The 12672-nt window shown below is 37.3% G+C and overlaps 1 protein-coding gene across 2 annotated transcripts; it reads left to right on the forward strand.

The window, feature by feature from the left end:
- Positions 1 to 6684: 6684 nt before the first annotated feature.
- Positions 6685 to 11925, forward strand: LOC112182273 (protein PTST, chloroplastic). Of its 2 annotated transcripts, none has more exons than XM_040513250.1 (6): positions 6685 to 6815; positions 7222 to 7820; positions 8921 to 9010; positions 9161 to 9227; positions 10562 to 10667; positions 11128 to 11925. In XM_040513250.1, the coding sequence occupies exons 2-5, from the start codon at positions 7683 to 7685 to the stop codon at positions 10624 to 10626; spliced, it is 360 nt and encodes a 119-aa protein (XP_040369184.1). In that variant the 5' UTR covers positions 6685 to 6815; positions 7222 to 7682; the 3' UTR covers positions 10627 to 10667; positions 11128 to 11925. The 2 variants fall into 2 exon arrangements, with proteins under 2 accessions (XP_040369184.1, XP_024176487.1); XM_024320719.2 differs by having other exon boundaries at positions 6686 to 6815; positions 7516 to 7820.
- The last annotated feature ends 747 nt before the right edge of the window (positions 11926 to 12672 follow it).

The raw sequence follows: 12672 nt of genomic DNA on the forward strand, positions 1-12672 counted from the left end.
TGGCAGTGGTTCAGCAGCATCATTTTTCTTTCTAATAGAGGTTACTACATGGAAAATCAAGAATTATATCTACTTGTCATTTACCTACATCCTCAACTTGCCTTTCTATCCATAAAAGAGGGGGACACCTTACTTGTTCTTTTTAATGCAAACCTGCTCGCCTATATGTCAGGCTGCATTTAACAACTAAGTAAATGTTGTGATTTCTTTAACTAACTATTAGTGTTTAGGAGATTAAAAGATGGGTTTTTGTGTTATTAATTCTCACTTGATTAGGAAATAACTGCTGTTTCGTTCAGTTTGTCATGCCCTGAGAAGATTTAATGATACTTAGGGGGGGCACAGGGTATGGTACTGTGAATTAAGAATCATCTTAGCTGTTTGACTTATACCTTACTGGATTGGATACTAATAGTTTATCTTGGTTAATGGTAAATAATTTTTGAATAAATCATGTTTACTTGATAAAACTTTCAAAGCTTGCATGCAAATTAATATCGAAAATTATGTGCTACACTGCTATAGTGCTATGTTATGATTATCACTTGTTCTGACTCGTTTCTTTGCTAGTGTGACAGTTACTTATCCAAGCACGGCGGGTGTTCAAATGCATACACGGAAGTAGAACATACTTGCTACCACTTTGAAGTGAAATGAGAGTTTCTCAAGGGTGTCTTGACGAGGTCAATGACCTCTTCAAGTGCTCAATTTGAGTAAGTCATTTCCTTGGTATTGAATATATATGTGATTGGTAAACTGAGGTTGTAAATTTTGGTGATGCTTTCTGCATCGATATTTAGTATTAGCTTTGTCTCACTCATTCATATGAAAATTTGAAAGGATATATAGCTGCTAGTCATACTTATGTTCCAAAACAAATGTGAATTGACAACAGGATCTGTGGTGTAAAAGTCTATGCAACTTTTCTTGTACTTCTTTTCTCTTTTATATTTATATGTTCCATATATTAAGGATATTACTTGTTAGACTACCTTATCAGAAATTTTGGGATGGACATGAGATTTAGGTTGCAAATCTAAGAACCAATTGTGTTCTTTGTGGTCCCGAAAGGTGAGAATTCCTCTCTGATTTAGTACAATATACAGATACTCGGTAAAAGACCAGCGCGTATCTTCCCCCTGAAACTTAGAAAGACATCGTATTTCCATTGACGACGAGAAGAGGTTGACGCCATCGATCTCCTAATCGAAATTGAATCACACTCGCCTGTTGTTCATGGAAATACTCTGTTTCTACTCAATGGCCGGACTTGATTCCACTCTCTAGCTAGAAGGGTCCTCACATTCTCCATTGAATATAATATTCAACTTTAGTCTGTATCTTTTTGACAATCTTCAATTATCTATCTCATTTGGAGCCAACCCATTTGCCTTTTGGGAGCCTTTTTACGTCATGGTCTTATGAATGGGTCGGCCATTAAGCTGTAACATTATTGGGTTTACTGTTCTGGATGCTTGTCATGGTTTTTGCGTCTTAATTTGAAGGAAAAATTTCCAGTTTACTACTCTATGGTTTGCACCAACATCATGTTAGTCCCTCCCCTTTCAATTTAATCAGCAACACCCTTGTGCTTTCAATTTCAATCACCCGTGTCCAAATTTTACTGTGCCCTTCTAATTTAAACGTTTACTTTGACAGAGGGGCCCACTTAAATGGATAAATTTGTCATTTCACACAATTTTCCTTAAAAAAAAAAAATCTAATCGAAAACCCCACCAATACCCAATCCCAACCCATCTCTGATTCCACTCTCTCAGATCTCCAAACCTTCTTCGATGCCAATGACCCCGACCCCATGGACCCCAAACCTTCATCTTTGAGCTTAGAATCGTTGTCAACTACTCTCACCGCCGGCACGCACTATTTGGCCTCTCGCTGCAAACCCAGCACCTCACCTCCCCAATCGACTCCAGCCCGCTCCTCTTCTTGCCCGCCGGTCTCCTCTCCAACTGCCCAATGATCATCATCCTCTTCACCGTCGTCAATTAGCAGCCCAAGCATGTTTCACCGTCGGCCAAGACCCAGTAATCACCACCCATCAATTCACCATCGGTCAAAACCCAGCAGCTGCACACTGCCGGCCATTTAATTCACCGGCATCAATCTCTCATCACATGGTAAGAAGCCATCAATCTCACCGAATTCGACCTCTTCCGCTCCTTCTCCCTGGCCCAATCTTCCTCCGATCTCTCACTCTCTGATTCTGAAATTTAGGGCTTCTTATCCCCACGATGATTATCGATTCTCTTCTTTATAATCCTTCAATTTCAATTCGGATAGAGGATCAGTCACACCAGCTGTAAGCGATTCTGGTATTCTTTCTCATTCTTCAGGTAATTAAATTAATTTTCATCTTTTGTTCCTTTTTGGTTTGCTGGTTATGAGATTCACTGGTCGGAATAGAGAGATGAAGGCGGGGTGGGTCGATGAGGACGAGCTCATCGTCGAGGTCCTGGGTGAGGATGGTCTAAACGAGTCAGTTTCGATTAGTTTTTTTTTTTTTTTTAGGAAAATTGTGTGAAATGACAAATTTACCCCTTTAAGTGGGCCCCTCCGTCAAAGTAAATGTCCAAATTAGACTGCACAGTAAAATTTGGACACAGCTGATCGAAATTTTTCCTAATTTGAAATACAATCATATATGTCTTTCAACAATGTAAATGCCAGTCCCTTATTTTTACTTTCTATTTCCTATGCTTCCAGTAGAGAGTACAGACTCGTCTTGGCTACACTTCTTCAACATTGCATTTGGTTTCTCATCTCAGAATCTCCTTCTATACTTTCAATAATTTTTTTTTTTTTAAAGGAGGAAAAAAAAAGCTGAAAGAGAGTACAATCACGAAAAAAAGTAAGCAATATATATCTTCAGGTATTACACGCATATGCTCTAATTAAAAGATTACAAAATAATGGTCTCACCTTATTACAAAACAGAGAGTATATATTACACTAGAGAAACTTGGAATGCAAACGAAACGCTAAGGCGCCCAATCAACAACTAACATGGAGAGAGAGAGAAAGAGAGCAATTACTGACAACTTATATAAATAGCGAAGCTATTGAAAGATAATATATAAATTTTTAAATAATATATTTAAATTTTGACTTTTTTATCCCTAACAATTAAATGGGTATATAAAGTTATTTAGTATTTTGAGGGTATAAAAGTAAAAAATTTCAATTTTGGCTAACAAAGTCTCTTCTCTCAATAATAGTATAGATGAGAATACATTATCATGTATTTAATTTAATTATGGACCACAAGTTCATATATATATATATATATATTTATTATGTCTCCTAGATTTGGCTATAGTTATTAATTTATATTTCAAACATATAATTATAAAAGTTTATATGTTTTATTTGACTTCAATTCTCCGTCTAATAAATAAAAAAAAGTAACAAAAAGATGAATAGAGTGTGAATGAAAGAGAAATGGAGCTCTCTTCCTTTTGGCATGGAGTGATGGGAGAGAGTGAAGTGTGTGAGTAATTATTCTATGGTATGAGATTATCACATGATATTGTCATGTGGTGATCCAAATTAACAATATAATTCCTTCTAAAAAAAAATTAATAGTATAACTCGAATTTAATGAGGACCATTACATGGGTAAAAAAAATAATTAAATTAAAGAGAATCGATCAATAATAAGTACAAACCTAATCCGTGTGTAGCCCTAACTACAGGGGGTAAAAAAAAAAAATATATTAAATCAAGGGAATCAATCAACAACAAGTACATGTCATATGAACTAATAACATTAACTCGAACTATGTAGGTGCGATGAAAATACCCAGTGGCTTGGCTCTGCTAGGGTTGTGAATCAATCATCGATGGAGTACTGTTCCGGTACCGTCTTCGGTGTCGGTTCTGTCGCGCATAACTAAACTCGTGCCCTGTATCAGGTCATGGTTCGCACCTTGGCCTGTGGTAACCTCTTCCTTTCAGATCCTTTTTTATCGTGGCTCCTCTGTTCAATAGGGACAAGAAGATGTAGCGCTCCCCTCCTGGATAGGGACGGCTCCAAGAGTCGGGTGACTCCGCCCAATCAGAGCGCGACTGAAGCTGAGTTTGATGGAGACTTCTGGCAAAGTTTAGATTCTAGAACGGGAGTAGGAGCCGAGGTCTGATTATGGTTTCTTCTCCCTAGATCAGATTAGAGGGAGGATGCGACAGCTTCAACGGCCGACGGCAGTGCAGCATGTCGTAGATGATGGCGGCGCGACACTTCTACTCAAGCGCGTAATGGAGGTGAGGCAGTCCGGTGCCGGCGTGGGGCTCCATGGTTGGAATGTCCTCGGATGGGGCTGTAAGACTGGTGCTGTGGGTGGTTGTGCTTGGAGTAGAGTGGACGGAACCAGGATGGGTTATTTCAGACAAGGGAAGGCGGAGCATTGGCTGAGGTCATGTTTAGGGCAGTTGTGGGTGCCTAGAGAGTCTTTGGGTGCCCAACTGTGGACCTGGGCCTTTTTTTGGTTAGACTATTCAAGATGGGCCTTTGCTTGGGCTTTATCTTCTGTTTGGCTCCAATTTTGTTGCAGCTGGTCAACAGTCTCTTTTCTTGCTCGGGCGTGCCAGCACCGTCGGGTGCGGTCGTCGGGGGTGTCCCTTGACCTGACTTCTGTCGAGCGATTGTAGACGAGGAGAGCACCAACCTCGTCGAGCGATTCTTTGTGCCCCGTGGCGAGGACTTTTGTTGAGCTTCTTGAAAATCACAATCGATACTCGATGTTGTAGATCGAGCAGAGCGAGAACCACCGGGAAGTATTGAGAACTTGCTAAAGCGTGACTTTAGCTTGGCTGGGTTGCTAGGGCGTTACCCTTGCTTGACTGGTTCTGAACCGTTGTGGTCGCGGCACTACCGTCGGCTCCCGAGGAGACTAGGAACGAAGTACGTTGGCAGAGGGTTTGGTGGCACTAAAGTCGGCTTCTGAGAAGACTAGGACTAGGAGTGTGATCACCGGTAAGAGAAAGAGAAGGAGATGAGTTGCTCTTAGAGAGGTTGCTCTAGAGAGAACTTAGATCATCTTAGAGATGTTTTGATGTTGTGAATGTGTGTTTGAGAATGAGAGGAGAATGTGTTTATATAGGGAAGAAAAAGAAGAGTGAAATGATGAGTGGAAGAAAAATAATGAAAGTGGAGTATGGAAGTGATTTGTAAAATATGGAAAAGATAGAGTAATGATGAAATGAAAGCAAAGCATAAAGGTGCAGAAACATGGAAGTGATGATGATCTATTAAAGAGATTGTAGTAGAAAAATATATCCAAGGAAAAAGAGAAAAGCATCTAGCTTTCTTCATGTGGGTAGGAAACATGAACATGATGAATGTTGAGCTGGTTTTAAGTCAGTTTCTGCCCCTTTATTCCTTCAATTATTTCTCTACCAAGACTTCAGAATGGGCCTTCGACTTCTTCATAAAAAATGTTCTACTATGAGTGTAGATCATCCTGGTAAAATTTCAGAGATTTTGGTACAGTGGTTGGGCCGAAAACGTTGCTGGACCTCTTACAGGTCTAGTTTTCCAGTTTTGCTTCTGCAGAAAATCGGACTGATTGTTTGAAGGTCTTCTACTCAAAAATAGCTCTGGCACTCTTCATAAGAAATGATCCTTGGGCTTTCTAAAATTAATCTGGAAAGTTTTAGCTCATTTAGATTTCATTTGATTAGTCTGCCGCCCCTCCTTCCTTGTTTAGCTCGGTTTCTCCTAGTCGAAGTAGGAAAATGTGCTAAAGTTGACTTTTCATTTCCATGTTTCCATCATTTCCTTTTCTTGCAGCTTGCATAATCTTCCATATTGTTGCAGGTAGGCTTTATTTAGCCTCTAAATAATATATCTCAAACTTGTCAACAATATATAGCTTGGGCCACTGATATTGACTCAATTTCTCCGAGACACGTCTTGTCAGGCCAAAATGCTCATTTTGGGTTCAAACATTTTATATTTGGCATCTAGGGGAATTTTTGTGGGCTCATTTTCCGGCTGCACTTTGGATTTGGAATTTTTGCTACTTAGGTAGAAGATTGCTCTCTATTCGGTGTATTATTTTACGTGGAGTAGGTAAGGTCAGTCACACTACCTCCAGTTACCTGATAGAAGGTTACCCTCTATTCGACGTGTGCATTTACGTAGAAGTATGGTTGACCATACTATTACATAGCTCGGGGTCTGCCCAGTACTTCATCAAATGCTTTATTGCATCCCTTAATATCCTTGTCAGGTTTTACTTTCGATGCCTTGTGGCATGTACTATTGTTTTTATTATCTTTCATTTTGATGTAGTTTCTACATTTACAAGTTGTAATCTTTCTTATTATTATTAATAAAATGAATTTAGAATTTTAATCTTCAGTAAAAAAAAAAAAAAAAACTTTAATTCATAGGATTAAACTTAAACGGTGTAAATAAATAAATAAAAAAACAGAGAATTTTGGTGTTGGCAACTCCAACACTCCACATTTTCGTTGTCGGAATACGGCGGCACCATCAATGGGTAAGTTGTCGGCCAGTTGTTGCACGGCCGCTGCTTGAGCCTTCATTTTTCAATTTTCAGGGCCTAAAATAAAAGATTAAGAAAAAAGAAGGGAAAAAAAAAAGGCAAGGTTATAGTTTCACGTGGCATCATTTCATTGGTATCATATTCCTTCGTTTAAAGTTTGGCATTCACGGCTACGCTGCTCCACATCACTAGACGATAGTCACCTGCTCTCTCTCTCTCTCTCTCACACACACACACACACACACACTCAGAGCTGCCCTGCTGCTTGAGAGTTGGGACTATCTCTCAGTAAGTCCTTTTCTTTATTGTCTGTTTGAATTAATGGGTTTAATCTCAATTCATGAAAAAGAACCATTTTTGTTTCTGGGTGTTCATCAATATGGAAAATGAAAGATTTGAAAATTTGTATCTATCTTTTTCTAAATAAGAACCCTTGTTGATGTGTGGTGTGTTGGGGGGGTTGGATTATGCTGTTAAAGTTATTACCATAATTAGTTCCATTTGAGAGGAAAGTAAATACATAGAGGTTCAAAATTCACAGATTTCTCCACCACCGACAATATTGGAGGTTTTACCAGTTATGGTTTTCTTAATGTTGATGGATGATTCTTCGTTGAACTTGGTTGTGGAGTAAATTAACTATTGGTGGGTGGGAGTTAGAATTGTGACCCTTCTCTTGTCCTCTATTTTGCAGGAGTACTAATCTATCAAACATGGACATAGGCAGTACAAGTTTAGCTTTCTTCACATTTGTACATAATTCCAGTTTATTCCTCCATTTCTGCAAAAAGTGTTTTACTTTTACCAACTTTCATGGCATGAACTTATGAATTCTCCATCTTTATTTCTTAAACTGCAAATCTGCTTAGTTTAGCATTGCTGAACATAATAACATAATCTCGATTTCTAGTCTTTCCAATTTCACCAAATTACTGTTGTAGTTAAGCATTTGTGAATTTTATTTTTATTTCTTTGATTGTCCGGATAGGTGTTGCCTTGACAAACAAGTGTTGTGGTTGTCGAGCAACAATTCTAGAAAATTGGATTGGAAAAACATCCACCCACCTCCATATACTGTGAACACTTGGAAATTAAAGTTGGGCTTTCAGAGGTTGATAAATTCTCAAGTGGTCACCAGGGAGCATTCCCTGAATCATGTCTTGTGGAGAAGATATTCAATTCCCACTAGAGTTGGAGGAATCGTCGTCAGTACCAGCAGAAGCTCATGGTAGCAATGATGAACTTAAAGATTCAGGGCAGGAGCTTCTTGCTCAACCTTTAAGAAGTAATGAGGTATAATCATGCACTAATATGTTGTACACTGTCGTAAATCTATCTTTTTCAAATGGTTTGATGAAATCTAGAAATTGGAATAAACTATGGTAATGGATCTTGGAAATCGTCAGAACAATCCTTGACAAAATTCAAATGCATGGGGTTCCTTTTTCCCTTTGTGTCTCATTCCTGGCTACCCTTTGGCTTATTAAGCATTCTCATATGGTGCTATTATATCTAGACACAGAAATGTTTTAAAGTTTGGTCTGAACTCTGAGTTGTTCACAATGTGGACTCAGACTCATAACAATTTTGATTGGTCTTGAAGAAACTGATGTGGCAGTTTGCAGCTTAGCTTAGTTTTTAAAGTTTGACATAATTTAGTCCTAATTCATTCTTCACTTATCAGTGTATTATTTTTTCTTTTTTAGGCTTGTTTTCCAGTAGAACTTTGTATTACCTTGATTGCGAGGATAGAGCTTGCTTACGACACAAAATATGTCCCAGTTTTGGTCAGATGCTGTTTTCATGGTTCAAACCTTCTGTCAAAGTATATGAAAACAAAGACCTTTTTTACTAAAGCAAAAATGGCTTATCATTTCCTTTTGTGGGTGTCAAGCAAGAGTTCTTCCTTTTTTCTCTCTCCCTCAAAAGAATTTATGTGAACTATTGAATAAATGATAAGTTCTCACTCCAGATAAATTCTCACTTCTTTTTCTTCATATTTTGCAAATGTTGTCTTAAGTTGAATTGTTTCAGTAGATGTGAGTGACCAGATGAAGGAATATTATAACTCTTGTAGGATATTAATGACCACTTAGCTGCAGCTCCAATACTAATGACAATCCCTGACATCGATTTCATTGGTTCCTAATATAACTCTGAAGTAACATATTAGTTCCTAATTTTTTTATCTGCATCATCCGATGCTACTGCATGTATTATATTTTATGTTGTTTATTATGTGGCCTTTGACTCTTAGCCTGCATTCTGATACTGATGATTATTGGTAACATCGATTTGATTAGTTTTGAACTTTTGATACTACACAATCTTTTTGACTAACATATTAGTTTTTAAGATCTCTAGAACTAACTCATGTTACACTTGTATATCAGTTGAAGTCCCTACTCGCTGATTCTGAAAGAACAAAGCTCATTAAAAAACTAAGTGAAGCCAATCAACAAAACCGATTCCTGAAAAGACAGGTTTGTATATACTATATAACAAATATGCAAGTGGATTTCTAGAGTTCTAGGAGTGCTAAAGTTAGCATTTATTCATTTTCCAAATAAAGAGAATATGCTTCAATAGGCACCATTTGACGCGTGTTATTTTTTGATTTCTTGTCTGTGCAGTTGCATATAAAGGAGGATGCATTAATTAACTTCAAAAGCGAACTTGCTGTCATGGAACTTTATTCAGGTTAGACATTTTACAATTGACCGCTGTCTGAAATAATTGCATGATTATAATGTTATCAGATGTGACTAATTGAAGTCCCAAGAGATCAATGCTTCTATGACATGTGACTAATCTATGTCCCAAGAAATCAGGATTCTTGCTTCAATGTTTGGTAGTTTTAACATGATAACAAATCCTATTTTTTAGCAATAATGGATCTAGTTCAAGGGCCATTTTGGAATGAGCAAATAATTATCATCTTGATTTTGATCTTGCTTTACTCATATCCCGTTGTGAGCACATTTACTTAGATGTCTGTAATTGCTTGGACTCAGCACTGGTCTTGGCTAAAGAATTCTTAAACTAGTAATATTTTTTTATTTTAACCTATCTATATCAAAACATAGGTTGCATATGTCGTGATATTTAACCAGTTAACTAATAGCACTCCATCATAGACCCATAGGGCAACAAGCTCAGGTAACTTTCTCCCACAGCCACTCTGCTTTGAGATGCCAGATATTCTTCAAAGTTGTGTAAAAGTATCTTATTAGATATGTCAGAATTAGAAGGTCTGGAGGTTCTAGGATTTTGTGGTACAGAAAAAGTCTTTTGAGATTTAAACTGGTATGGGAGAGAAGTGTAAGCTGCTGCCTAACTTGTTGCAGCAACGAACAGTAGACCAGAGATGCATCAACATGAGATGGAAATAAATAGGATCAAGATTGGTGGCCTGGTAGACAAATAATTTGGGTCAATCAGACCTATGAGAAACAAGCTAATTATTTTAAGATAACAAACTAGTATTTGGTCGTCTCGAAAGTCATGGGAAGATATATTTCTTAAAAAAGTGAGTAGGAAAATAAAAGTGCAGAAGACTACTTGTCATGGTTGTGTTTGGAAAGCAGGAAAAGGAATCCTGAAATATCTAAGTTTTGTTGTTTGCTTAGCTAGAAGGTGCAGGGAAGTGATTCACTATTATGTTTACTTTCATTGTTCTTCTAAGTTAATGGTTCTGGTCCAGAATTTCTGTCAAATAAGGAGGATGGGATTTCTAAGGAAGTTTAAAGTCTCTTGCCCTGTGGGGCATAACTATTTTGCTATGCAAACTTGCAAAAGAAAAAGAAAAAAGAAGCGTAGTTACTTTCCTTAGTTTTAGTTCCATCTTTTATTTTTTTTTCCTTGGGCCAACCAAACAGACCCATATGGACCAACTTACACTCATAAAATAATTTCATTGCAAAACATTGTGGAGGGCGTTGAAAAGGTTAAAGGAAGTCATGCACTTGAAATACATTGTAGATCAAATGGCTGAAGTTAAAGGTTATGTTTCATGCATCATGTTATGATGGCAGGCTTTGGTGAAATTGGCAGAAGAAAACGCAAAATCTGTCCTTCCAGTTGTTTCAAGAAAGATTAATGGAAAATACATTCAATCTCATCTTCTTTCCCGTTTAGAAGGTAACTTGCTCAAGCATGAATTCTTTATTTTTCATCATTAGTCGTTAGTTTCTCCTGCTACATTTTTTTCCTTAAGTTCATAAGTTAAGAAGATTTTATGAAAAAACATCTTAGGATGGGTTGTCTTACAGACAAAGATAAAAATGTAAAAGAAAAAAGTATATAGACAATATAAAGTGTAAAGCTAGCCATCTACAACATTAATTTTCTCGGTTTTGACTCAAAAATAGAATAGTATTCCTTCTTTTTTAAAGCGGCACTTCTGATGTCCCTTAAAGTGTATGGGTTATTCCTTCAATCGCATGTAGACAGCTGATTGGATGAGTCGTCTTTTCAGTTGTCTTCTTTGTAACTTGCATGAAATTTCTTTGAATTGTAAGGCTTCCATATTGTTGTTTCCATGGTTAATCTTTCATATTCTCTGACAAAGATACTGTTGCATGTGTCTGTCTGTGTGAAGCTGTACATGAGAAGTTGAAGGAACAAATTAAAGATGTTGATGCTGCACAATCAAAGGAGGTTTCCCTATTTTGGTGTGGTATGGCTGAGGTAAACATATAATCCATACTGTTTTAATCCCTTTGTTCTCATATTGGAGTTTGGTAACAGGCATTGACTTACTGAAAATTGATGAGATGGGTCACTTCATTACAAAAGAAAAGGGTTGAAGGATGATCAGGATTTTAAGAAGGTTGTTTATCATAATAACTCAGAAGGACTTTAAGAAGAATTGATAAGGAGATTTTTAAGTTAAACATAAATGATGGAGTTCTCTCCAGTCCATGTATTTTGAGTTACCTCAGAATACAAGTTTGGACCTATTCTTTAAAGGATAAAGTTATCAAATGAAAGAACTTTCAAAGATGATGATGGCAGACTCAAGGATAAAGTTGTCAAGTGCTAAACCTTTCAAACGTATATACTGCTATTCTTGTCACACAGATCAATATGCCATACTGGTTTCAATGTATTTATTAATATTAGCTAGTTTATGGTAAAAGGTCAAGTTTGTAAGACTTTGTTTCCGTAATTTACCCAAAAGAGTGCGTTGATCATCAAACAATGACCAATTCACCAAAAGGTTGACCTTTTTATCAAAAGTTGGTTCAGTATGGCATACTGAACCATGACAGAAAGGCTTTGCTAATTGTCTGTACATCATGTTAAAATGTAAAGGCAATTAGCATCGTGTAAGAGCTGCACAGAAAGTGCTTAATCTTAGTGGATTGCTCTCAGTATTTCAGATGACTTCGTATTTGTTTATTTAATTTTCTGTTATGAAGCCAGCCAGTGACGGAGCCACTTTATAGCATGCGACACCAGTGGCCTTTGCTTGTGTCTACGTCAAATTATCTCTACTTTGTCTTCCTTGAACCACCATAGCTGTCTTTAACTAGAATGCACAATTTCTTCAACTTTCAACTATCAATCAGTCACAAATATAAATTCACATGATGAAGCAAGCAAAACATTAGAATTCTGCTCTTAGATTCTCAATTGAACTCAATAAAGCAAAAGGCAATGAATTTTCAATCCTCAAAATTCAAAAAAGTAGTTAGTCTTATATGCTAAATAGCCTAAATATTAAGTTATCGATATCATTTTCAATTATATATTTTCTGTATTCAGATAATCTCAACCCACAATTGTGCACCATTTCAACTTTCTAAGTCCTCATGTCCATGTAAATCACTCAATGAATTGCACCATTACTTGAAAATGGTTTTCAAAGCACATAATCGGACTGTTTCAATTAATGGTAAAGCATCAAAATCAGTTAATGGTAAAGCATCAAAATTAGTAGGCTCTCGCCTTTTCTTCTCGCTAACGATCGGCACTCTTTTATTCCCCCTTCCGGAAATGATCAAAGAAGGTATGGCTGACCGGCCTCCTTGAACCCCCAACCCCCCCCCTTTTTAGGCCAGCTTGACAAGCTACCCTTCCTCTTGATCTGAGGTGCGAAGAGAAATACCACTCTTTCATATGACTTCCACTTATGGATCCA

The sequence above is a fragment of the Rosa chinensis genome, chromosome 1 (genome assembly GCF_002994745.2).
Source record: "Rosa chinensis cultivar Old Blush chromosome 1, RchiOBHm-V2, whole genome shotgun sequence".
Taxonomy (NCBI): domain Eukaryota; kingdom Viridiplantae; phylum Streptophyta; class Magnoliopsida; order Rosales; family Rosaceae; genus Rosa; species Rosa chinensis.

Bases quoted from the DNA above. Each gene is read 5' to 3' on its own strand.
- LOC112182273 (XM_040513250.1), top strand. From the start codon at position 7,683: ATGTCTTGTGGAGAAGATATTCAATTCCCACTAGAGTTGGAGGAATCG. The intron at 7,821-8,920 runs GTATAATCATGC...CTTGTATATCAG, and splicing joins AACCTTTAAGAAGTAATGAG to TTGAAGTCCCTACTCGCTGA. The intron at 9,011-9,160 runs GTTTGTATATAC...TTGTCTGTGCAG, and splicing joins ACCGATTCCTGAAAAGACAG to TTGCATATAAAGGAGGATGC.